Source organism: Rhinoderma darwinii, chromosome 5 (genome assembly GCF_050947455.1).
Source record: "Rhinoderma darwinii isolate aRhiDar2 chromosome 5, aRhiDar2.hap1, whole genome shotgun sequence".
Classification (NCBI taxonomy): domain Eukaryota; kingdom Metazoa; phylum Chordata; class Amphibia; order Anura; family Rhinodermatidae; genus Rhinoderma; species Rhinoderma darwinii.
Genome location: NC_134691.1, coordinates 188,664,362 through 188,690,430, shown reverse-complemented (window position 1 = coordinate 188,690,430; position 26,069 = coordinate 188,664,362). Strand labels below are relative to the sequence as shown.

Here is a 26,069-nt window from a genome sequence, read left to right as displayed (position 1 = left end):
ACTGGCATATAGATATATGCCTGTGTACGATCAGTATATAGATATATGCCAGCACTTTGTTTTTACTTTATTTTTAAACTCTAAAGCAGTATTACATTTAAAAAAAATACACACACACACACACCCCCCCCACACACACACACACACACACACACCCCCCCCCCCACACACACACACACACACACACACCCCACACACACACACCCCACACACACACACCCCCCACACACACACCCCCCACACACACACACACCCCACACACACACACACACCTTTTTTACAATAAACATTAAAAGAAGTCTCAATACATACATATTCGATATTGGTGCGGCCGTAATAACCTGCACGACAGATTTTTAGCGTCTTTTATGATGTGTGCGCTGTAAAAAAATAAAATAAAAACTGCTTTCTATCACTTAGGCCTCACGAACGTATTTTTGTCCTCCCGTCAATACTGGTGTAAATACGGGTCCTTGGTCACACATATTCGACCCGTATTGCACCAGTATTTACGGGCACGTTTTCGCTGCAAAATTACACTGCAGTAATCGGCAGCCCTTCTCTCGATCAGTGCAGGATAGAGAAAAGGGACAGCCCTTTCCGCAGAAAAAGTTAAATTCATACTTACCCGGCCGTTGCCTTGGTGACGCGTCCCTCTCTTGACATCCAGTCCGACCTCCCTGGATGACGCGGAAGTCCATGTGACCGCTGCAGCCAGGAGGCCGGACTGGAGGAAGAGGCAGGGAGTTCTGGGTAAGTATGAACTTTCTTTTTTTTTTTTTTTTTACAGGTTGATCTATATTGTGATTGGAAGTCGGTGTCCAAGTGCTGAAACAGTTGCTGCCGATCGCTCAACTCTTTCAGCACCCTGGACAGTGACTATTTACTGACGTCTCCTAGCAACGGTCCCGTAATTACGTGTGTACACACGTAGTCACCTGTAATTACGGGAGCCCCATAGACTTCTATGGGCCTGCCCGTGCCGTAATTACGGCCTGAAATAGGACATGGTCCATATTTTTCAACGGCACGGGCACCTTCCCGTAAGCATACGGGGAGGTATCCGTGGCTGATAGAAGTTCATGGGCCCGTAATTAAGGGGCGTTTTTACGTTCGTGTGCATGGGGCCTCGTGATGCACGAAGTGTGGTGAATTTAACCTCCATGTGCCTCACATTAATAGTAATTAACCCCATCATGTACCTTACACATTAACCCATTATGACAGAAACATGATGGGGTTAATTACTATTCATGTGAGGCACATTCAAAATTCATCACACCTCGTGCCCCACATCACTGTTGGCAAAGTATCCTTTTGGTATCAAAATCGCAATACTAAATGAAGTATCGGTATCGAAGTCCAAATTCTGGTATCGTGACATCCCTAATAGTGTGCCATTTAGTAGCCTACTTTATTTGCTGCTAAAATATATTTTTCAGCTTTGTTAGCAAGGCTGTTTTAGTAACTATTTTTTCTTAACTTTTCACTTTCAAAGGATTCAAAGAGCTGCACATCTCGTATCGGTGTTAAGAGTGGTATGTAATTATAATGTTACAATAAAATTCCTTTTATCTGACATGCGTAAGACTAGCCTGATCAGTGGATTTTCCCAAATTACGGTCTTTATTTTATTTTTCGTATCATTTCTAATATTTCATCCCTTTTTTTTTTTTTGTTCCAGCTCCTTAAAACATCACACTGCCCATGTAGATAGTGCTGCAATGTCCCTGTAGACAGTGCCCACTGCAGATGATGCCCACATAGTGCCACAGTGCCAATTTAGATGGTGCCACATTGTCCCCTGTAGATAGTGCCACAGTGCTCATGTAGACAGCCCCCATATAGCACCCCCTCCCCCCTCTGGCCGGGGATTCCTCATAGACGGAGCCCCTGACATCTCTGTCCATATATGGATAATGATGCCGGGGGCTTCTCCAGGAGCGGAATCCCCTGCCAGAGCGGGGTCTGGCTGCCGGGGATTCAGCTCGAACAGGAAGCTACAGTGGTGCTATCTACGGGGGATGGGGGGGGGGTTTGCTATCTTCAGGCAGAGGGGCGATATCTACATGGAGGGGTGCTTTCTACAAGACTGAAGTCCCCGGCCAGAGATCTTGCGATGCTCTGGCTGAGGATTCCATTGTTGAAAGCCAGACATTACTGACCTTTATATGGACAGTAATGTCAAGGGCTTCCCCGGGCACCGCGCTCAAAGTAGCGCTGTGTGGGGAGTCCTCGGCCGGGATCCGTTTTTATCGGCCATTACAAGGATTGTTTCCTAAAAAACGGCAGGTAAAAACGTATCTATTGACTTCTATGGGAGCCGTCTGACTGTGAAAAATGGTCAAACATAGGACATGTCCTATTTTTTGACGGCCAATATTCACGGGCGATTAAAAAAGGGGGGCCTTGTGAATACAACCATAGAACTTCATGGTTCTGAAAACTGTCCCCACACAGCCGTTTTTCACTGTCGTGTGAATGTAGCCGTAGGGCCAGAAACCGCGTCTGAAAACACGCCAAAAAAAGGCAGAAAATGCCTCCCATTGATTTCAATGGGATGCGGAGGCTGTTTTTTCCCGCGAGCGGAAAAACAGTCTCATGGTTAAAGAAGCGACATGCCCTATCTTTGGCGTTTACGTATCTGACCACCCATTGACATCAATGGGAGGCAGAGGAAGCGTATTTCAAAGCAAATTCCAGACTGAGTTTTGAGGCAGAATTTCTGCCTGCAAAAAACTCTGTATGAACATGTGTAGACTTTCTGTTGTAGGCACTCATGTTTAGCTTATTTATTTGAAAAAAAGATAATAGTTTGACATCCATGCTCAGGCAGCTTATCTTCTATAGACTTGTCTCCTGTGTGACATCTTAGCTTCGACCAGTGGCATTTATTAATACATACTGTTGAATTCTACATGAAAAGTTTCTTCACATAGCTAATGTAAGTGGTTCATGAATGTCGGGTCTCCGGGAGTCAGTGACTGCCGGGGACCCTGAGGAGGGGATAGAAGCCGCTTTCGCTGCATCTGTCTTCTCCAATCTCTTTTACACAGCGCTCAATGAACGCTGTGTATAGGAATAGAGGCAGCGGCCGCGCAACTGTCTCTATTGATCCCGGTGTTCATGGTTGCTGTTACTGACGGACTGTTGCTGGGTCTATTAGTGACAATAGCCGCTATGAGAGGGCTGATTTCCCCTGTAACTGGGTCTGCTGTGCAGCCCCAGTTACAGTGGAAAAAGATGGTGTAAAAGAAAGAAAAAAAATATATAAAGTTCCCCAAAGGTCTTTTTTGACCTTTGAAGGACCGACCATAGTAGCAAAAAGGTAAAGTGCAAAAAAAAATTAAATACACATAACATACCCACCGAAAAAAACCAAAAAACGTTCCCCACGCTAATCATTGTCGGAACGCTAGCCCTGACCCAATTACCCTAATATAGACATGTAATATATTAAAATTTACGGTAGACAATGACTTACCCTAAAATAGAACTTTTATTTGTGATAAACGGTTATTACCCAAAAAAATTACTGAAAAGTAAAAAAAGCTTATTTTTTTTACTATTATTTTCAAACTTTAAGCCTAAAAATTCTGAAATGACAAAAAGGATATGTATAAAAAAAACCTGCATGGTCTAGGGAAAAAAACATCGCAAAAATCACGTCGCTAGCCCAACAAATAAAAAAGTTAAAGCCGTTTAACTAACGCGTGCTAAAAATGGCTAAATGGTGTCTGGTCCTGAAGGATTAAAATAGCCCGGTCCTGAACTGGTTAAGTGACTGCAGCAACTTTATAAATCCCAGAGGCAAGTCCATAGCAAGAATAAAGCCTGGCGTATATATGGGATGGTCGAGCTTGCAAGTTTATTTCAAGAGGGAGCAGGGAATAAGCTCTAGCTCAATCTTTCTTTCCCCCAATAGAAGACGTTGAGACCGTAGACATGAGGTTGTTGGTTGAGATCAGCAAGTTCTAATTTTAAACTAACCTGTCTTTTGTGGCAGCTAACCGCTAAGAACAACAGTTCAAACCTCAAAAGGTTATTTCACTGTTTGACAAATTTACAGAATTATGAAACAATTGCTTAGCAGATCTGAGGCGTGCTTACACAAGCACCAAAAATCCATGACTAAAGTGCAGTACAATGCATGTGAATAGGGTTTACCAAAACACAGTACACACATTGCAGAAAAGTCTGTGCGGATTTATATATGATCTGACTAATTGGGGCCGGTTTACTAATACGGTCTTCAAATTACTGTACTTAAATTTGACACCAAGTCTAATGCTGTCACGGCTCATGCTGAGTGTTAAATTTGGCACATCTATGGACACTTCTATCTAACTTTATGCCATCTATTGGTTGGCTTACTTTGCACCAAAATTTTGACACAAAAAAAGTGTTCAATTAGGTGCGTCTTATAACCCGTCCCTTTTCTGCTAAGCCACGCCCTCTTGTCGAACGAGCCGCAGAAAGTTTTCCATGCATTTTGTGGTGCACGCCATATACGCTTACATTGAACCAGATTTCTGTCACATTTGGATAAGTTAATTTTCCCCATTGTTTCCAGATTTTCCACAGACTTCATCCATTAGTGTACAGCGGGTTAAATCCATTGCAAAGCCCTCATTGAAAATCTACATGCAACATGCTTTGATTTTGCCAAGGATTTCAGGCGATTGAGTGGCATACATACATTGATAGATTTGTCACTTTATGTATTCTAGCCTCGTCAACATACATGCAGTACTTAGAGGTTTCCCCATGAGAGATATTTGACATATTCACAGGATATGTCATAAATGTCAGATAGATGTGGGTCCAACTTCTTGGACCCGCACCTATCTCCAGAACAGGTCCCTCTAATCCCTGTTCTGCCGCTCTGTGTTTCGGCTGAACTAGGTGAATTCCGACCATGAAAAAGGTTATATGGTCGGGAGTTACGAAGACCGCGTAGCTCGCATGCTACGCTGCTTACCTAACTGCCATTTGCTACTATGGGAGTTATAGAAAGAGCGTAGCTCAGCGAGCTACGCTGTTTTCATAACTCCCGACCATATAACCAGGAAGTGGCCAGGTGGGAGCGAGAGCAGACGTGGGTAGCGCAGGCTTCTAGGGGCCCCGTTCTAGAGATAGGTGGGACCTGCATCCATCTGACATTTATGACCTATCCTGTGGATGTATCATAAATGTCTCTCATGGGGAAAACCCCTTTAAAGGCTATGTACACTTTTTGAAAGTGAATTATTTTTTTATTTTTTGGATTCTGTATACATAGAAGCTGTATCGTTCAGTCCAAGCTCATTGTCAGGTCAGCTGCACTGGCTGCTCCGATGAAAGCTGGTCCTGCGTGTCACTAACATGCAGGATCCAGCTAATAATGATTAAATCGAAGTTCATCTAATTTTAATAATGATCACCTCTAAGTTCACCGGAGCCATCAGTGCAGCTGACCTAATGGAATGATACAGCTTCTACATATATCAGCTTCTACCTATACAGGATACATAGAAAATGTATATTAAAAAGTAAAAAAAATAATTTTTTATTTAATAAACCTATTTAATTTTTTTTTTTATCTGATAAAACCTTAAACTTCAAAGGTGTACATATCCTTAATTTTTTATGACCTCCGAAATGTAAAGATTCGAATGTAAATGCTTATAAGGTTCAGATATGTTGAATGATGTCTGTAAATTTTGTTTTTGTTTTTTTTCACTGCTTATTTCAGATTTTTTGAAATATAATATTAAAAGGCAAGAAATGTAAGTAGCTTTACTAGATACATTTATTAATTTGTACTCTCGTTCTCAAACTGTTACTTCTATAGAATAGCGCTGTACACTTCACTGTTTAAAGAGGCTCTGTCACCAGATTTTGCAACCCCTATCTGCTATTACAGCAGATAGGCGCTGCAATGTAGATTACAGTAACGTTTTTATTTTTAAAAAACGAGCATTTTTGGCCAAGTTATGGCCATTTTCGTATTTATGCAAATGAGGCTTGCAAAAGTACAACTGGGCGTGTTGAAAAGTAAAAGTACAACTGGGCGTGTATTATGTGCGTACATCGGGGCGTGTTTACTTCTTTTACTAGCTGGGCGCTCTGATGAGAAGTATCATCGACTTCTCTTCAGAACGCCCAGCTTCTGGCAGTGCAGATCTGTGACGTCACTCACAGGTCCTGCATCGTGTCGGCACCAGAGGCTACAGTTGATTCTGCAGCAGCATCAGCATTTGCAGGTAAGTAGCTACATCGACTTACCTGCAAAAGCCGATGCTGCTGCAGAATCATCTGTAGCCTCTGGTGCCGATGTGTCCTCGCTCGTCTGACACGATGCAGGACCTGTGAGTGACGTCACAGCGTGATCTCTGGAGAACACGGCTGTGTCTGCACTGCCAGAAGCTGGGCGTTGTGAAGAGAAGTGGATGATACTTCTATACACAACGCCCAGCTAGTAAAAGTAGTAAACACGCCCCGATGTACGCATATAATACACGCCCAGTTGTACTTTTACTTTTCAACACGCCCAGTTGTACTTTTGCAAGAATCATTTGCATAAATACGAAAATGGTCATAACTTGGCCAAAAATGCTCGTTTTTAAAAAATAAAAACGTTACTGTAATCTACATTGCAGCGCCTATCTGCTGCAATAGCAGATAGGGGTTGCAAAATCTGGTGACAGAGCCTCTTTAAGCACAAAGTTATCATGATTCCTCCCTTTTTAAGCAGAAGCACACCAGGGCTTTTAAAAACAGTCTTTGGCCAGGTTCACACAACATTTTGGTACGTGGTACAGGAAGTACTGCAATTTCTGCCTTTGCGTTGATGCATCGGCACAACATCACGTGACCGCGGGATGTATTCTCCTCATCCTCCAGTCTGTCTGCTTGTCCTCGAACACATGACCACAAGGGATTAGAACAGGGTAAGATTGACCGCCTCTTGCGATCATGTGATTAACTTAAATACTAGTGGGGAGTGTGGAGAAACCACAACTGGAGGGGAAAGAGGAAGATGCGGGAGAAGTCTTTCAGCGTGCTGGAAGACTTAGTCCCGCCTCAAATGCAGGAAGTAGGAACAGCGGCACAGGCGTAAATCTGGAATGGACAGGTAATGGAATAAAACACTTTTTCTGATGAAGTATACTGGGGGGGATGCAAAAAAAGCCTTTACAGGTGTTTTGGGCTATTCACTGTTCATCTTGAACAACCCCTTCTTCTTTTTTTTTTTTTTTTTTTTTAATGATCACTTCTCCATAGTATACCTATTATCATAAGCCCTCCCTTTTCAAGCAGTAGCACACAAAGGCTATTGAAAAATAGACTTTTGTTTTCTGTTTTTTTTATTTCACAAGAATTATCAACTACAGCAAAAATCCAAAAGTACTTGAAGAATCACACTCTCATAATTATACCCCAACCCTTCTTTTTACTAGCAATATCCTTTGCTGCGAATCTAACCTGATAGTAGCCCATAAGTTCTTCCTCGGTAGGTTGAATTCAGTTTGCAATTGAGTAAATGTTTTTATTAGACATTTAAAAAATCGGTCTGGTAAACCTTTAAATACCAAATCTGTTCCAGCGAGTGCCCACATCAAGGTCACACATCAGAACCAGAGTTCTATTACCCCAAAGGGGTGATATTGATAACTTGATTAGGCATTAATACATATTTTTCATATAGGACCACACCCTGTGTAAAAGAACACACAAGAAAGAGTTTTCAATATGGAGGACAGTTAAGGCCCTGTTCAGTTTTTTGCAGGAATTTTGAGGCAGTTCTTAAACACGTTTTTTGCCCACGGCCGTTGAATCTAATGCAAAGACTGCAGACGAAAAGCGCACAGAAATTAACGCCGTGGGTTTTTTTCTGCCTTACGTTGATTTCGGAGGTCCGAGCCGGAAACTGTGGCAAAGGACAACATTCTGCCTTCTTTCCCCCGCGAGCAACCAAAAGCTGCCTGTCGAAAAAATGCCTCCTAGCTCCCATCGAAATTAATGTGGGGCGATATTGCCTGTTTTTTTGGTGCTGTGTGTGTCAAAATCTTCACCAAAACTCATTGTGAACTGACCCTGAGATAACCTGTATCCAGCAAGTGAGAAATATTAGAACTACCACCTACGAGAAAGGGGCTTGTACTAGCTTCAAAAAGGTAAATCGGTGCTGTCTAAATATTAAATGACACGCAAAGAAATACAGGCACTTACACGCCTTGTCATGCCATCAATGAGGTTATTGTTGTCTGAGGAATGTTATGCCACGCTGGGCACGCCAATCATCAAGATTGGCTGCTGACAGCTTCCTATTCAATTGCCTACTAAAGACGTTCCAGGTGTGCTAGATGGGAGACAAGTCTGGAGATGCTGCAGGCCATGGTAGGACGAGCAACATGCAGTCTGACGTCCTGTTGAAAAACTGCTTCTGGGACATTTTGGCAAAATGACGATCACTGGTTCCATGACCAAATCATTGTAACGTTAAACTGTTAGGGTACTTGAAATGAAGACGACGGGGTCCGGCTACAGTACGTTAGACCACCCCACACCATATTCCCAGGAGTAGGACTAGTGTGACATTCCCTTGTGAAGGCCTCTTCATGGCGTTGCCCACGTGGTCTCCCGAACAATCTCATGGTATCAGTGCATCCGAGACAAAAGCGGGACTCCTTGCTGAAAAGGATAGACCTCCATTGCAGTCTTGCTGTGCACCATGATAGCCTTTTGAGAGCAATGGCATGTTGTCAATGGAACTCCTGTAGCTGGACGTCTGGCTTGTTGCCCTATGTCGTGCAATCGCCTCCTGATGGTTTGCTCCCACACTGGTTGCCGCCCTAGGCTTGGGATGTGACGTCTAATTCCATTTGCAGTACAGAGCACTACGCGCCATTCCTCCAATCATACGATACGTCCGTGCAGTGCTGGCATTTCGGCCTAGGCAGGTAACTACCGAAGTGATAGACCAAGGTCTCTCAGTTCAAGGTTTCTGTCCCTCCCAGTTTGCCACAAGTGGCGATAACTAGCACGTCAACTAACTAGAGGCCCCGGCTCAATCATCCCACACCACTTGATCTGATTTTTTAGGCTTCATATTGCTAAAAAACGTTGCTTTCCATCTGGCTTTTATACCCATTCCACATGCCACTGATTGGAGCTAGGTGCTTGAAAATTTCATCATTTGCTGATCTTAGCGACACCTGCTACTTCCTCGATTTGCATGACCTTATGGCTTGCCCTTCTTGGTGTTGCAATTTCAATGTCGGAGTGTATTTTGGCCCATACCCAAGTTTTTTTAAGACATATAAGGCCTCAGGTAAGATAAACATCTTAACCATATTTACTCTAGCCATAAAGGGTAGATTAAAGGCCCTATTACACCGGCCGATTTTGGCCGGTGCAGCGAGCGCCGATCAATGAGACCGCTCGTTGATTGGCGCTAGTTTGCTACTGTCAAGGATCTATGGATGGGGACGAGCGGTTGTTACCCGGATCTCCCGTCCCCATACATTATCAGGTCGGCAGCACGTATCCGTGTTTACACAGCTAAATGTGCTGCTGACAATGAAAATATTTAACTTTTTTAAAACCATACGACCAGCAGATAAACGAGCTGATCACTGCCCTGTTTACACAAGGCAATTATCGATAACGAGAGTTCTATGAACGATCGTGATAATTGCCAGTGTAAAACCCCCTTAAGTCTTTGCCAGTTTTTACATTTCTGTCTCATATCTTTCAATAAGGGTGCTATATTTAATTTCACATAATTTTGTAAATTCTCAGCGATACTAATCCCAAAATACAATATCCTATCCTGAACCAGATTAGAGGTTCTAAAGGAATAGGTGATAAAGGAATAATCATTGCACCCTTAGCGGTAGAAGAGCAGAGTTTGACCAATTGGTAGTTAGTCCAGAGTATAGACTGAAGTTAATTTCTTAACAGTCGTAGGGTTACAAGTATCAGGATCGGGTTGTTACTTTTTTCTGCACTTCACTAAATGGAATGGTTTGTATTCTAGCTAGGGTTTACATGCCTCTACCCTTCTCACTTGATATTCTGTCACTGCTATACTCGTTTACTGTAGATAAACTTACGGTACTATTATTGCTTTTTGGCGATTTCAACTATTATGAATTCGTAACAGCAGCATATCATCTACGAATAGAGAAAAAGATTTGCAACTTTCCACATAGCTAAAAACATTGATGCGAACATAGTTGAGAATATAAGCTTCCAGCGCCACCGCAAATACCAGAGGTGACGGTACATCCTAGGCAGGTACCCCTATTTATTTAAAAAGGAGCCGAAATATCCATCAAACCTTCGCTTAGCTACAGGTCCAAAACCAAATGCATCGAGGGTATGCCATATGTATTGCCACTCGATGCTGTCAAAATCTTTAGCAGCGTCGAGTGACAGTGTGGCCCTCTCCTCCTCCTGGTGAAGACTCCAGCGGTTAATAGAAGTTGACTTTAGTGGTATAAAGCCTCATATAGGTACTCCGCACCAATGGGACCCTCCAAGTTCTCCGATATTATTATATCCGGGAACTTGGGGAGAGGTAAGCCAGACAGGAAGGAGCTCATGCCCCTGTTGTCACTCGGGATCTTCCTCTATAGTTTCCAATGGATTGTTGAGAAGGGCACCTGTCCTAACTTTAACCCCTTAATGACCGGGCTTGTTTGGACTTTAATGACCAAGCCAGATTTGTCAAATCTGGTATGTCTGACTTTATCCGAGAATAACTGCAAAAGTTTTGAATATCCAAGTAATTCTGACATTGTTTTTTCGTCTCCATGTTGTACTTTATTTTAGTGGTAAAAGTAGACTGATACGATTTTGTGTAAATGAATTAAAAAAAAAAAAAAGAAAAATTGAAGACATTTTGTAAACATGAATTTTTTTTAACTGCAATATGTCACATATGTACATACATACTGTACATTTATTTTTTATGAAATATATATTTTCATCTCTACTCTGTTTTGGCAAGATTTTTTTTTTTTTTTTTTTTAAATTTAGAAGACTTACAAATTGTAATAATTTAATAAATTGTGAAGTACATTTTGTTTTCCTGCACGAAGCCAGGTTTTCAGAGGCTCATAGGTGTCAGAATGATTCAACAACCCACAAGTGACCCCATTTTGAAAACTACACCCCTTAAGGCCCCATGCACACGACCGTGCCCGCAATCACGGCCTGCGATTGCGGTCACGGCCGGCCGTCGACTGACAGCCACATTTTCGGGCCGTGCTCCCATACGAAGTATGGGAGCACGGCCCGCAAAATGCAAAAGAACGGACATGTTCCATAATTCCCGGAACATTTCCACGGCACGGACACCCTTCCATAGTGCTACGGAAAGGTATCCGTGTTCAATGAAAGTGAATGGCTCCGTTTTTGCGGACCGCAATTGCGGTCCGCAAAAACTGAGTTTTTTTACGGTCGTGTGCATGGGGCCTAAGGGAATGTCACAAATGAAACCTTTTTTTTTTTTTTTTTTTTTTTTAAAGTTACTTATTCCCATTATATTTTCTACGTTTTTTTGCTGTTTTTTTTTTTTTTTCTTCCACATGGTAGAAAGTATTAACCCCTTCCCGACATCCGCCGTATATATACGGCGCTGTCGGGAGGTGCTTCCCGCAAAGCGCCGTATATGTACGGCGCAGTGATGGTGCGGGCTCAGAAGCAGAGCCGGCACCATCACCGCGGGGTGACAGCTGTATTATACAGCTGGCACCCTCCTGTAACTGCCAGGACCGGAGCTATTCTCCGATCCGGCAGATTAACCCCTCAGATGCTGCGCTCAATAGATCGGCAACCCAGTGATGCAATCGCTGGGTTGCTGTGGCAATCGGACGCCAGAAAATGGCGTCCGATTCTGCCTTGTACGGGAGCCGATGAGGACCCGCCTGCGGCGAGTCCTCATAGGCTTGCTGTCAGTGAATAACTGACAGCGCTAATACACTGCACTACGTATGTAGTGCAGTGTATTAGAGTAGCGATCGGGGCATCAGGCCCTCAAGTCCCCTAGTGGGACAAGTAAAAAAAGTTAATAAAAATGTGGTAAAACAATATAAACACACACATTTCAAATAAAAATAAAGCTAAACTGACTTTTTTCCCATAGTAAGTCTTTTATTATGGGAAAACCGTAAAAATCAAAAAAACTATATATAATTGGTATCGCCGCGTCCGTAACGACCCAAACTACAAAACTATTATGTAATTTATCCCGCACGGTGAACGCGGTAAAAAAAAAACATGAAAAACAGCGCCAGAATCTTCTTCTTCCATCTCCTTCCAAAAAATGCTATAAAAAGTCACATTTACTCCAAAATAGTACTAATAAAAAACGACAATCCGTCCCGCAAAAAATAATCCCTGACACCGCTTTGTGCACGCAAAAATAATAAAGTTATGGGTCTTAGAATGTCGACACAGAAAACAAATGATTTTATAAAAAAAGTGATTTTATTGTGCAAAAGCTGCAATACATAAAAAAACTATATAAATTTGGTATCACCGTAATCGTATCGACCCGCAGAATGAAGCTAACATGTAATTTAGGGCGCACTGTGGATGCCGATAAAAAAAACCAATAAAAAACTATTCCAGAATTGCTTGTTTTCAGTAATTTCCTTTACCAAAAAATGAAATAAAAAGTGATCAAAAAGTCGTATGTGTTCTAAAATGGTACCAATAAAATCTACAGCCCGTCTCGCAAAAAACAAGCCCGCACACCGCTCAATCAACTGAAAAACAAAAAAACGTTACGGCACTAGTAATGCGGTGATGAAAAAACATCTCAATACGCAGGCCGGAGCGGAACATTCCTTCAGTTTCAGGGCCCTAGTATTGAGGAACTAGGAAAGGGAAGGGACACAGCACATCCGCTGGAAGCGAGGGTGCCCGTATTATACCAGCGCAAAACTTTCCCAGTAATATTTCCCAAACTACGAAGGAGAAAATGTCCCCAAAAGGTGCAGAGCGTTACAGAAGGGGGATAAGAAAGAAAACCGTTTATCAGTGCGACACCGGCCTGCGCATAACGGATCGCTTCACAGCGTAACACACATCTATGGATAATTGTATTATTTACCCCATTATTATACCCTCTTATTATACCCTGATGTACTCCGCCCAGATTACATATACCCTGATGTACTCCGCCCAGATTACATATACCCCTGATGTACTCCGCCCAGATTACATATACCCTGATGTACTCCGCACAGATTACATATGCCACCACTTTATAAACTGAAATACCTGCAAAACCCCAAACAGAACTACTACCAAGCAAAATCCATGCTCAAAATGGCGGTCTTTCCCTTCTTAGCCCTACAGTGTGCCCAAACAGCAATTTATGGCCACAAGTAAGGCATTACCATACCCGGGAGAACCCGTTTAACAATTTATGGGGTAAGATTCTCTAGGGGCACAACATCTTGTGCGGTGAATGGGCAGATCAGTGGAGAAATTGCAATTTTCACTTTGCACAATCCACTGCGTATTCATTTCTGAAAAACACCTGTGGAGTCTAAATTCTTACTACACCCCTTGATAAATGCCTTTGGGGGTGTAGTTTCTAAAACGGGGTCACTTTTGTTTGGTACATCAGGGGTTTTGCAAATGAAATATGGTGTCCGCAAACCATTCCAGCAAAATCTACGCTCCAAAAGATAAATACTGCTCCTTTTCTTCTGAATGCTCCCATATATGTAAACAGCTGATTATAACCACATATGGGGTGTTACCGTACTCGGGAGAAATTACTTTACAAATGTTGGGGTGCTTTTTCTTCTCTATTCCTTGTAAAAATGAAAAATGTGTATCTAAAACTACATCTTGTTGGGAAAAAAAATTATTTTTCATTTTCATGGCTTAATTCTAATTAATTCAGCAAAAAACCTTTGGGATCAAAATTTTCACTATACCCCTAGATGATTCCTCAGGGGGTGCAGTTTCCCAAATGGAGTCACGTTTGGGGTGTTTCCACTCTACTAGTACTATAGGGGCTCAGCAAATGTGACATGGCACCCAGAAACCATTCCAAAATCCAAATGGTGCACCTTCCATTCTGAGCCCTACCGTGTGTCCAAACAGATGTTTGTGACCACATGTGGGGTATTGTTTTACTCGAGAGAAGTTGCTTTACAAATGTTGCGGTGCTTTTTCTCCTTCGGTCCTTGTGGAAATGAAAAAAAAATACCTAAACCTACATTTTCTTTGAAAAAATGTAGATTTTCATTTTTACGGCCTACTTACAATAAGTTCTGTAAAACACCTGTGGGGTCAAACTGCTCACTGTACCCCTAGATAATTTCCTCATGGGGTGTAGTTTCCAAAATGGGGTCACTTGTTGGGGGTTTCCACTGTTTTGTCCCCTAGCGGGCTTTGCAAATGCGACATGGCCTCCGCAAACCATTCCTGCTAAATTTGAGCTCCAAGAGCCAAATGGCGCTCTTTCCATTCTAAGCCCTGCCGTGTGTCCAAACAACCGTTTATTACCACATGTGGGGTATTGTTTTACTCGGGAGAAATTGCTCTACAAATGTTGTGGTGCTTTTTCTACTTTAGTTCTTTTGGAAATGAATAAAAAATTAGCTAAACCTACATTTTATTTGAAAAAATGTAGATTTTCATTTTCATGACCTAGTTCCAAAAATTTTTGCAAAAAAACTGGCTGGTCAAAATGCTTGCTACACCCCTAGATAAATTCCTCGAGGGGTATAGTTTCCAAAATGGGGTCACTTGTTGGGGGTTTCCACTGTTTTGTCCCCTAGGGGGCTTTGCAAATGCGACATGGTCTCCGCAAACCATTCCTGCTAAATTTGAGCTCCAAGAGCCAAATGGCGCTCTTTCCATTCTAAGCCCTGCCGTGTGTCCAAACAACCGTTTATTACCACATGTGGGGTATTGTTTTACTCGGGAGAAATTGCTCTACAAATGTTGTGGTGCTTTTTCTACTTTAGTTCTTTTGGAAATGAAAAAAAAATTAGCTAAACCTACATTTTATTTGAAAAAATGTAGATTTTCATTTTCATGGCCTAGTTCCAAAAATTTTTGCAAAAAAACTGGCCGGTCAAAATGCTTGCTACACCCCTAGATAAATTCCTCGAGGGGTGTAGTTTCCCAAATGGGGTCACTTTTGGGGGGTTTCCACTGTTTTAGTTCCACTAGACCTGTTCAAAGCTGACATGGTGCCTAAAATATATTCTAACAAAAAGGAGGCCCAAAATCCACCAGGTGCTCCTTTGCTTCTGAGGCCGGTGCTTCAGTCCAGTAGCACGCTACGGCCACATGTGGGATATTTCCTAAAACTGCAGAACCTGGGCAATAAATATTGAGTTGCATTTCTTGGGTAAAACATTCTGTGGTACAAAAAAAATGGATTCAAAATGAATTTCTGGAAAAAAAATAATGAACTTTGTAAATTTCCCCTCTACTTTGCCTTACTTCCTGCGCAATGTCTAAAGGGTTAAGAAACTTTCTAAGTGCTGTTTTGAATACTTTGAGGGGTGCAGTTTTTAAAATGGGGTGACTTATTGGGGGTTTCTAATATATAAGGACCTCAAAGCCACCTCACAACTGAACTGGCCACTGTAAAAATAGCCTTTTGAAATTTTCTTGAAAATGTGAGAAATTGCTGCTAAAGTTCTAAGCCTTGTAACGTCCTAGAAAAATAAAATGTTCAAAAAACGATGCCAATCTAAAGTAGACATATGGGGGATGTTAGTTAGCAACATTTTTGTGTGTTATAACTGCCTGTCTTACAAGCAGATACATTTAAATTGAGAAAAATGCTAATTTTTGCAATTTTTCGCAAAATTTTGGTGTTTTTCACAATTAAATACTGAATGTATCGGGCAAATTTTGCCAGTAACATAATGTCCAATGTGTCACGAGAAAACAATCTCAGAATCGCTTGGATAGATAAAAGCATTCCGGAGTTATTACCACATAAAGTGAAACATGTCAGATTTGAAAAATGAGGCTCTGTCAGGAAGGTCAAAAGCGGCCAAAGAGGGAAGGGGTTAAAGAGGCTCTGTCACCAGATTTTGCAACCCCTATCTCCTATTGCAGCAGATCGGCGCTGCAATGTAGATAAGAGTAACGTTTTGTTTTTTTAAAAACGAGCATTTTTGGCCAAGTTATGACCATTTTTATATTTATGTAAATGAGGCTTTCTAAAGTACAACTGGGCGTGTTTAAAGAAAAAGTACATCTGGGCGTTTTTACTTCTTTTACTAGCTGGGCGTTTTGAATAGAAGTATCATCCACTTCTCTTCACAACGCCCAGCTTCTGGCAGTGCAGACACAGCGTGTTCTCGAGAGATCACGCTGTGACGTCACTCACTTCCTGCCCCAGGTCCTGCATCGTGTCGGACGAGCGAGGACACATCGGCACCAGAGGCTACAGTTGATTCTGCAGCAGCATCAGCGTTTGCAGGTAAGTAGCTACATCGACTTACCTGCAAACGCCCATGCTGCTGCAGAATCAAATGTAGCCTCTGGTGCCGATGTGTCCTCGCTCGTCCGACACGATGCAGGACCTGGGGCAGGAAGTGAATGACGTCACAGCGTGATCTCTCGAGAACACGCTGTGTCTGCACTGCCAGAAGCTGGGCGTTGTGAAGAGAAGTGGATGATACTTCTATTCAAAACGCCCAGCTAGTAAAAGAAGTAAAAACGCCTAGATGTACGCACATAATACACGCCCAGTTGTACTTTAGAAAGCCTCATTTACATAAATATAAAAATGGTCATAACTTGGCCAAAAATGCTCGTTTTAAAAAAAAAAACAAAAAAAAACGTTACTGTAATGATTGGGGTAGGGAAACGGACAAGTGAGCCCTAATCTACCCGCCACTCTGTCCCTGCCTACTTGCAACGACCCGCCCTAGGCGACGGGGTACAACTGGACGGCGGTCCCTACGCTCAGTAAGTGCACGAGACAAACAGACAAGGGTACACAAAGCTAAGGGAAATGGGGCAGTTGCCCACGGGAACACCGTGAGCAACAAGAGTGGTGAACGAGCCGAGTCAAACCAGGAGTGCACGAGGTACCAAACGCAGAGCAGGAGAGTAGTCAGTAAGCCAGGGTCAGTATGGAGCAGGATCAAATAGTTAGAAGCTGTAGCTGGGCCAGGAAACGACACGAGAAGAATCACAAGCAAAGGAGGAACAGGAAAGGCAGGTATAAATAGACAGAGGGCGGGAGCTAGCTCCGTCTGGCCAGGCTGTGATGGGCTCTCCCACTCCTAAGCCTGCCATCCTGAGTGATGGAAGATGGAGTCAGTCTCAAAGACATAGACTCAGGTGCAGACTGATTACCTATGGGCGTATACACCGAAGTTGTGCCTGGCAGATCCTTTACAGTTACTCTTATCTACATTGCAGCGCCGATCTGCTGCAATAGGAGATGGGGGTTGCAAAATCTGGTGACAGAGCCTCTTTAATTAAATAATAATTTGATGTTTTCCTATGTTGGCCACCAGAGGGAGCACTTCCCAGAATAACATCAACCTGACTCACAGCTGCCGTAAATGTGGGAGGGAATCATACCCCCCCTCCTACAAGCCAGAAAAAGGTGTCTTCAAATTGCTAAGCAGTGTCCGGCTGCTATTTTGGGTGTGATTGCTGAAATGCAGCTGGCAGAAGCTATAGGACACACCAAAAGGCTAAGGGTATGTTCACGCGCTTACTAAACAAAGCGAAAACAGCTCCTGATTTTCAGCCATTTTTTAATTAAGCTTTTTTTACAGCCGTTTTTGGAGCGGTCAATGAAAAACTGCTCCAAAAACGTCCCAAGATGTGGTATGCACTTCTTTTTGGCGGACATCTTTTTACGTGCCGTTTTTGGAAAATGGTCGCATAAAAAAAAACGCCCCGTCGGAACAGAGCGCCGTATTTCCCATTGAAACCAATGGGCAGATGTTTGGAGGCATTCTGCTTCCGTTTTTTTTCAGGACGTTTACGGCCCGAAAGACGGCTGAAAACACTGCATGTGAACATACTCTTAAATGATGAAAGTGAAGTGAATGACTTTTCAGTTGACAGATTCACACAGCATGTATTTGACACGTTTTTTTTGGTGCATTTTACATGCCTCTCCTGTTAAATAGTTTAGGAGTAGGAAAAACGGGACCACCGGCGCTGCTTAAATCTTTAGGCGATACACAATACACAACCAACGTGGTGGATTAAGTGTATAGAGTTTTATTGTTGATGGGCTACGCGTTTCGACGTCGAACCGACGTCTTCCTCAGGCCAATACAGACTGTGCGGTTCCTGCCTTATTTATACATCAGGGCGAGGAAAAAAGGCCGCCAGATATAATGGGTCAAAGGTCACATGAAATACAAAAATATAAAAACCAGAAGAAGCAGTATTAAAAACAATTACGAGTGTCATAATACAATATGAGAGAACGGGATTAACAACATGTTTAAAAGCTGTTTTAAAACTCTTAGTTACACTGACAGATCAGTACCGTGTCTTCAAAGAGAGATTTTTATGAAAGCCATAACCTCTATTTATGTATAGGACTGTGGGTGAATGGACGATCATATATTAAATATTTAATTATGTCTGAGTTTTATTGTGTTTTGACTAATGTTAGTGGAAAAAACAAATGTAGCCTAACCATTATTGTATCTCTGTGCGGTCCAAACATGCGGTCCACTGCAACTTTTTTGTTCCCCCACGGCTTCCGTAGTTTTTTTGACTCCTAGTAACCAAGGACGCTCTGACTCAGCAGTTCTTGGGCTACATTTGTTTTTTCCACATGTTGTTAATCCCGTTCTTTCTTATTGTATTATGACACTCGTAATTGTTTTTAATACTGCTTCTTCCTTCTGGTTTTTATATTTTTGTATTTCATGTGACCTTTGACCCATTATATCTGGCGGCCTTTTTTCCTCGCCCTGATGTATAAATAAGGCAGGAACCGCACAGTCTGTATTGGCCTGAGGAAGACGTCGGTTCGACGTCGAAACGCGTAGCCCATCAACAATAAAACTCTATACACTTAATCCACCACGTTGGTTGTGTATTGTGTATCGCCTAAAGATTTAAGCAGCGCCGGTGGTCCCGTTTTTCCTACTCCTAAACTACTACAAACCGACAGCAAACTTCGTTTGGCTGTGATGTGGACCTGGCTGCAGCTTCCCAAGCTTTGTTGACACCTCCTTGGTGTCCACCACCCGAGGTGAGCGGAATTGTCTCACCGACCCATTTATATTACTATTGCATCAGATCCTGATTTGCGGCGCCGTGTTCTTTTTTCTACCTCACCTAGCTCTCTTGTTAAATGTCTTTATCCTCATCCTGTTGACAGTCTCCTCCAGCATCACCACCCAATACTGCTGACCGTCCCCTCCAGCATCACTGTCAGCAAGATTGTATGGTGACGCTGGAGGAGACGGTCAGCAAGATTGGGTGGGGACGCATCACCATACAATCTTGCTGACAGTCTCCTCCAGCATCACCACCCAATACTACTGACAGTCTCCTCCAGCATCACCATACAATCCTGCTGACCGTCTCCTCCGCAGTAGAGGAGACTGTCACACCACTCTGTGATCAGAATAACCATCTGCTGCTGACATTCTCCTCCCCGACCTCCTGCTGACTGATATCTCCCCCATCTCCCGATCACAGTCCGCACACCGTCCACACTGACAATACATCTAGCGACGGGGAACTGGGCCCCGCCGGGGGTCATGAGAGCGGGGGGGTCTGTGAGGGACAGACAGACAGACACACACACCTTACCTGCAGTGCAGCTGGTCTTCATAATGGCGCCTGCTATCTCCCTACAAACCAGCTTCTCTTCTGTGTGACTCTGAACTGCATTTGCGCAGTACAGAGCCAGATAGAAGCAATGAACGGCTCCCTTTTATTGTGTCCTATGCCCTGTAGCTGTTGTATTCCATCTGTGTATGTGTCGTTAAGAGACACATACAAAGATTTAAATAAAACATGGCAGCCCCCAGTACAGTAAGTGTCAATAAAAAAAAAACTGTGTGAAAAATTAAATAAAGTCAATATATTTTATTAAATAAAAACACATAAATTAATTTAAAAAAAATAAATCCTGTCACACTTCTTTTAAGGTATTTGTTAAGGGGTGTTGTAAGTATTTTGACCCCACAGTTTTTTGGTAAGAATTCATGCAAAGCAGGTGTAAAAAAAATATATAATTAAAATTTTTTCAAAAATGTGTCATTTTAAAGACAGATTTCTTTGTAAAGCGGACGTGAAAATGAAGAAACACACCTCAAAATCTATCATCCTGTTTTGAAAAATACCCCCATTGTGGCCCTAATGTGTTGCCTGAACTCACAGCAGGGCTCAAAAGGAAGGGAGCAATCGGAGGCTTTCATGACTCATATTTTGCTTGAAAATGTTTTTGGAATTGTTGTGGTTCACTCCAGGTCTAATTTTAAACATTCTGTCAAAACTGGGGTCATTTGTGGGTGGGCATTTCTCATTGTTCCAATGCAGGATCTCGAAACGAGCCCTAGACATGGTAAGGCGGTAAAGTGAGCAATGGTGTAGCATATCAATGCTCCAATAGGAGCAAATTTTTGGTAATGCCCATGTTTAGTAGGCCCCAAAATTTATATTTAATTTGCGTTGGTAGGGGTCCATTTTTGGGGCCTGGCATAACTGTTGGGATTGCGGGCCATAAATTGTGCCGCATAAATATTTGTCTGCTGTACCATAAGACAAATGATTTCATCAGAGAAAAATAAAAAAAATATCTCTCTAAATCCAGTAGTGTCCACGTTGGTGCCTGGGGTGGCAGTAAATTCAGGCACATGTGGCATATAATTATCAGGGGCAATCCACGCAGGGGCATCTGAACTTGATTGTGCTTACTAGCCCTAGAACGTCTACGGGGGGTGGGGGGTTGGGGTTCATCACTAGATGTGTCACTTGAGGATGATGACATCAAAAATTTCACCTCATCTCCACTGTCAGACTCTGACTCTGCACAGAATAAGGCGTACGCCTCTTCAGCAGTGAATACCCGCTTTTGTCATTGTAACTAATAAAGTAGTTTTTAACTCCCTGAACCACTAACCCTAATCAGCCCTACCTAATAAAACGCTAAATTATTTTTAAGTAGCCCTGACCTTACCTAACCTTACACCAAGTACAATCTAACAAGCTAGTCTGATACTATCCCTAAATAATTTACTATCCCTGTCGCTCACTAACAACTTTTTTTTCAATTTTTATATATATATATATATATATATATATATATATATATATATATATATATATATATATATATATATATATTTTATTTTCTTTTTTTTTTTAAAATGTATTTATTTATTTTTTTTCTACAAGAACAATAAAAACCACCAAAGGGGTTTCACACGCAGTCTGGCTGACTAAAGTGATCTATAGTGACGTCTGTCACTAAGCAATAGAGGATACTGATGGGGTGATGGGGCACAGGAGGTGACTGGTCAGCACAGGGGGTGACTGATCAGGCTGTGGGGGGTATATTTCTTCCACAAAAGTAATTTAGAATCTGTCTGATCTCCTCTCAAAACCAACAGAGTAGATCAGAGCCGGAGACTATAGAAAAACAAGTCCTGCCTACGTCACTCCGATGTGATTGGTCCCCTGTCGGCTAGCTCTGTTGCTAAGCTGTCTCTGGCAGCAGTTTGCAGTGAAATGTCACCTCATCCCGCGGCGCTGTGACAGTTTAACTGCAATACGTATATGTACGTGGGAATGCGCTAACCAGCCGCATTCCCCGACGTTAGTGTACGTGAAAATACGGGAAGTGGTTAAAGGAAAACACCTTATTCTTCATCTTTTGACTTTTAACCATGTCTGCCGGCATCTTATCGGCTCTAGACCCATTGATGAATGTTGCTAGGCCAATCCTAAAAATTTCAGCTTGAGGTTTGTTTTTTTCTAGAAATAAATAAAGAGCCTCTTGGGACCCAATATCACAATGTACTATTTATGGCAGATGGACCAAGAACATAATCCCTTTCAGCATTTGACAATGGTCTAACCGCTGCGTTCTACTCCTGCAATTTATTTTTTGTATAGGCAGAGACATTGATTTGTAAACCTCTTAAGTGGGCCTTAAAAGCCTCCCATACATTTGGCGCGAAGCAGAGCCCTTATTGATATCAAAGAAGGACCTAATATTATATATTAAGTCATCTGTATTGTCAAATACCGTAAGCCAATAAGCATTGAATTTATACAAAAAGGGGGGAACGTGGGGCCATCGTTTCAACCGTGAAATATAGTGGGTTATGATCAGGCATACCTCTCATTTTATACTTTTATCTCAGATTATTATTTGCATAGCTGATGTGTTACAAAAGATATAATCAAGGTGAGATAAATAAGACTGGGATTTGGAACAGCAGGAAAAGTTTTTTTGTTTTTTTTCAGGGTTTCATGCGCTCCATGCATCCATCTAGCCAACTCCGGTTACAAAGCCAACCAATAGAGTGGACACAGGAGGTAGCTCACGTAATACGTTTTTACGTAGTCTATCCAGCTTCGAATTCATAATCTTTAAAATCGCCAAAAAGAGTATAGCAGTTATAGAATATCTAGTGAGAAGGGTGGAGGCAGATAAACCCCAGCTAGAATACAAACCATTCCTTTTAGGCTTCGTGCACGGCCATGATTTTCAGGTCGGCCGGCTGCGGACTGTCAGCCGCGAGCCGCCCGCAAATCGCGGGCCATGGCCGCTGCCATTATTTTCAATGAGCCGCGGTGCGGGCTCCCGAGCCATGCATGGACCATAAAAACTACGGTCAGTTGCATGGCCCCATAGAAATGAATGGGGCTCAGAAATTGACATGTGGTGCAGAGTTTTACTCCACAGCATGTCAATTGTATTTGCGTAAACGCTGCTTATTTGTTGCAGGTTTTCCCCATTGAATTCAATGGGGAGGTAAAGCCCACAACAAATAGCAGTTGTTGCGTTTATTGTGGTGGAATCTTACCCAGAAGTCTCTCTTTCTTTTTCCAGGCCAGCCTCCTGGGATGCCATTTCATCCCATGTGGCTGCAGCGGCGGTCGATCACAGGCTGCAGCGATCTCCTGGATTAGATGTCATCAATGCTGCAGCGGACATTCCGGGTGAAAAACGACACAACAGTTTGCCAGTTTTCGCCCAGAATTCCCTGCGAATACCATGGCCCCGTACCAAATGATCCACGGCCTGGTATTGGTCTGCGGCCTAGTTTTTGGTGTTTTTAGTCATTTGCCTAGAGCACGGACATTCCATAATACAACCTGTATTTCACCCACCTTTCAACAAAGAAAGACAAAAAAAAGTGGAAAAGCAGGAAACGTACATTGCAAGCACGCACAGTTGCAATAGCTGATGTAATAGCTCCAATGCCTCAAATGAATTTATACACAGTCTGTTCATAACCATGTACCTTCTCAAAAACAAACGCCACCATGCAGTTTACTTAATGGGAGAGCCATTATCTAAATAGGCAGGTCCAGTTGTATCCGCAAGACCGCAGCCGATTTATATAAAGCAGATTATGGACGCCCATAGACTAATGTCTATGGGGCTGACGGAATTAGCAGAGCGTGGTACTTGACTATTTCTTATAGCCTCAAAATTTAAATAGTGCAGCAGGGTGCATGCTTGTCCTCCCCTCCATCAAAGCTTCTCCTCTCTGCGATCTTGCAGTGATGAGATAAAGGGGGATCGGGACCCCCGTTCTAATGATAGGTGGTTCCCCAGCAATCTGACATTTATCACCTTTTCTGTAAATCAACTATCCTTTTAACACCATTCTATTGATATAAAATGTGGTTTGTTTCTGTTTTTGTTTTTTTTAATTTTAGGTTGGAGGAATATAAGCAGAAGGTAAGTTTGGATTTTTTTTATTTGCACACTACTCTTTTGTGTATCCAAAAATATAGGTGGAAATATTAAAAATTACTGTACTGTAATTACCTGCTTCAAGTCCTATCATTGCTTGGTTAGAGATTGCATGGATTCACAGCATGTTCCTACAAAGGTCAGCTAAGGCTTATTTGCCGATCAGGCCCACCTTACTGTGTTTAGTTTCATGTTCTAACAGACCATGTCAGGGAATATTGATTATTGCTGCCCTATTTTGCATATTCCTACATTTTATTTGTGATTCCAGTTTATTTCTTTACCTGAGGTGGATGATTTGTGATTGTGTAGATTATGTAAATAAATCGATAAATGTAAAGCTGGCCATAGACATGGAATAATCGTTATAACTATTGCCTATGTGATTCATAAACCCTGCTTGTCATCTATGAAACAAGTAGACCGTCTCAGGATACTCCCAAAACAGTGAGCATCGTACGTGTAATAAAATTCCAAAATCCGAAAATGTCACCCTCGACATGTTGGCAGAATTGAGATGAGGTATCTGGGAAAAGCTCTGTAGCGTTTCTGTAGTGGCCACAGGTGTGCAAATATGAAGAACAAGAACCAGCAAATGCTAATTTAGACGTTATTCCTAAATCCAAGACAAAATGCACATAGTCCACGGCCATGGTCTCATACCAGTTTTTGTATTTTTTCAATGTATCTAAAATAGTCTTGAAGCAACTTTGCAGATAGTCTTGATTAAAAGTGTGTGTGTGTGTAGGAGGGGGGGCGCTCGACTGAGCACGTGTGGGGGAGACTATTGATGGAGCGGCGGTACTCGCCACTGGTTTTTCAAAACAGCTGATTGCCGGCTATGGAGGATCAGCGGCACAGGAGCACCGCTGATCCTTCTGACGCTTATCAGCTGTTTTCAAGCATCAGCGGTGAGCACCGTTGCTCCGTCGGGGGGGGGCTTTGTGCGTGGCACGGTTGCATGTTTGGGGGAGGTTTGTGTGTGGGGGGGGGCCTCGACGGAGCAGCGGTGCTCGCTGCTGTTCCTTCAAAACAGCTGATTGGCGGCTATGAAGAATCGGTGGCACGACACGTCGGTTTTTTTTATGAATAAATTTACGAAAACTACATGGGTCCCACCCATTTTCATAACCAGCCAGATACAATAAAACAGCCGCAGCCTAGCATTACCAGGATAGGAAGGGCCACTGTTTTTGGCCCTTCCCAGACTAATAATACCAGCCTGCGGCTGCCCCAGTGCTCGACCATCACTACGAATTGTCAGGTACTGGATCGTACCTGCCTCTTCCTGATACCCCTGGTGGCGGTGGATACCGGGGTAGTAATGGGGGGTTAGTTGCAGCCTGTTTTACTGGCTAACGCTAAGTGCCGTCTTAGTAATTGATGTCGTCAAACAGACAACTGCCATTACTAGGGATGCACGATGCATCGAAACTTTGATACTGTTTCGATACTCTGCATCTCCAAACGGTTCTATAGCATTATTTCATGTATTTCGATACTTAGCTGTGCGGCCGCACAGCTCCATGTAGTAACACATGAATGTATGAGAGCGGGGCTGCGGCTGTGTGATAGTCATTGCCGCGCTCCTGAGTCCTGATAAGTGCGTGGGGTCAGGATCATGCGATGCGGCCGGCGCTGCACTAATGAGCTGCGGCACTGAAAACAGAACATGGCAGGCGCTCTGCAAAACACCCCCATGTTCTGTCTTCAGTGCCTGAACCGCCACTCATTAGTGCAGCGCAGGCCGCATCACCTCATGCTGACCGCGCGTGCACTTTCCTGTCAGGAGTGTGGCAATGACTGTATTACACAGCTGCAGCCCCGCTGGCGGAGATCAGAGAAACCTCTCATCTCCGCCGTTATTCCCGTGAATGCTGCGATCACAGCTGACTGCAGCATTCAATTTTTACCTTGACGTGGCCGTATGAGGTCTTGTTTTATGCGGAAGAAATTGTCTTTTTTTTATTTTTTCATAGTTTGGAGGTAGAATTTTTTTTTTTTACGTCTGGAATATAAGAAAAAGCGTTTCTCTTCATTCTTTTTTTCTTTTTACTCATACCGAAGAATTAGAGCTCATAGTCAGAATATATACAAAAATATAATTTATTACACAAGTATAACATACATTTAAAAAAATTGGGACTCTAGTAAA

General features: G+C 42.7%; 1 protein-coding gene across 3 annotated transcripts in view; it reads left to right on the top strand.

Moving 5' to 3' along the window:
- Positions 1-26,069, top strand: part of LOC142651756 (uncharacterized) — a 126,380-nt gene that overhangs the window by 50,829 nt on the left and 49,482 nt on the right. For all 3 annotated transcript variants that reach the window (XM_075826813.1, XM_075826814.1, XM_075826815.1), the window contains 3 exons: positions 1,499-1,538; positions 5,735-5,768; positions 23,878-23,899. In XM_075826813.1, coding sequence (XP_075682928.1) covers positions 1,499-1,538; positions 5,735-5,768; positions 23,878-23,899 — 96 coding nt within the window. The remainder of the gene's footprint in view (positions 1-1,498; positions 1,539-5,734; positions 5,769-23,877; positions 23,900-26,069) is intronic.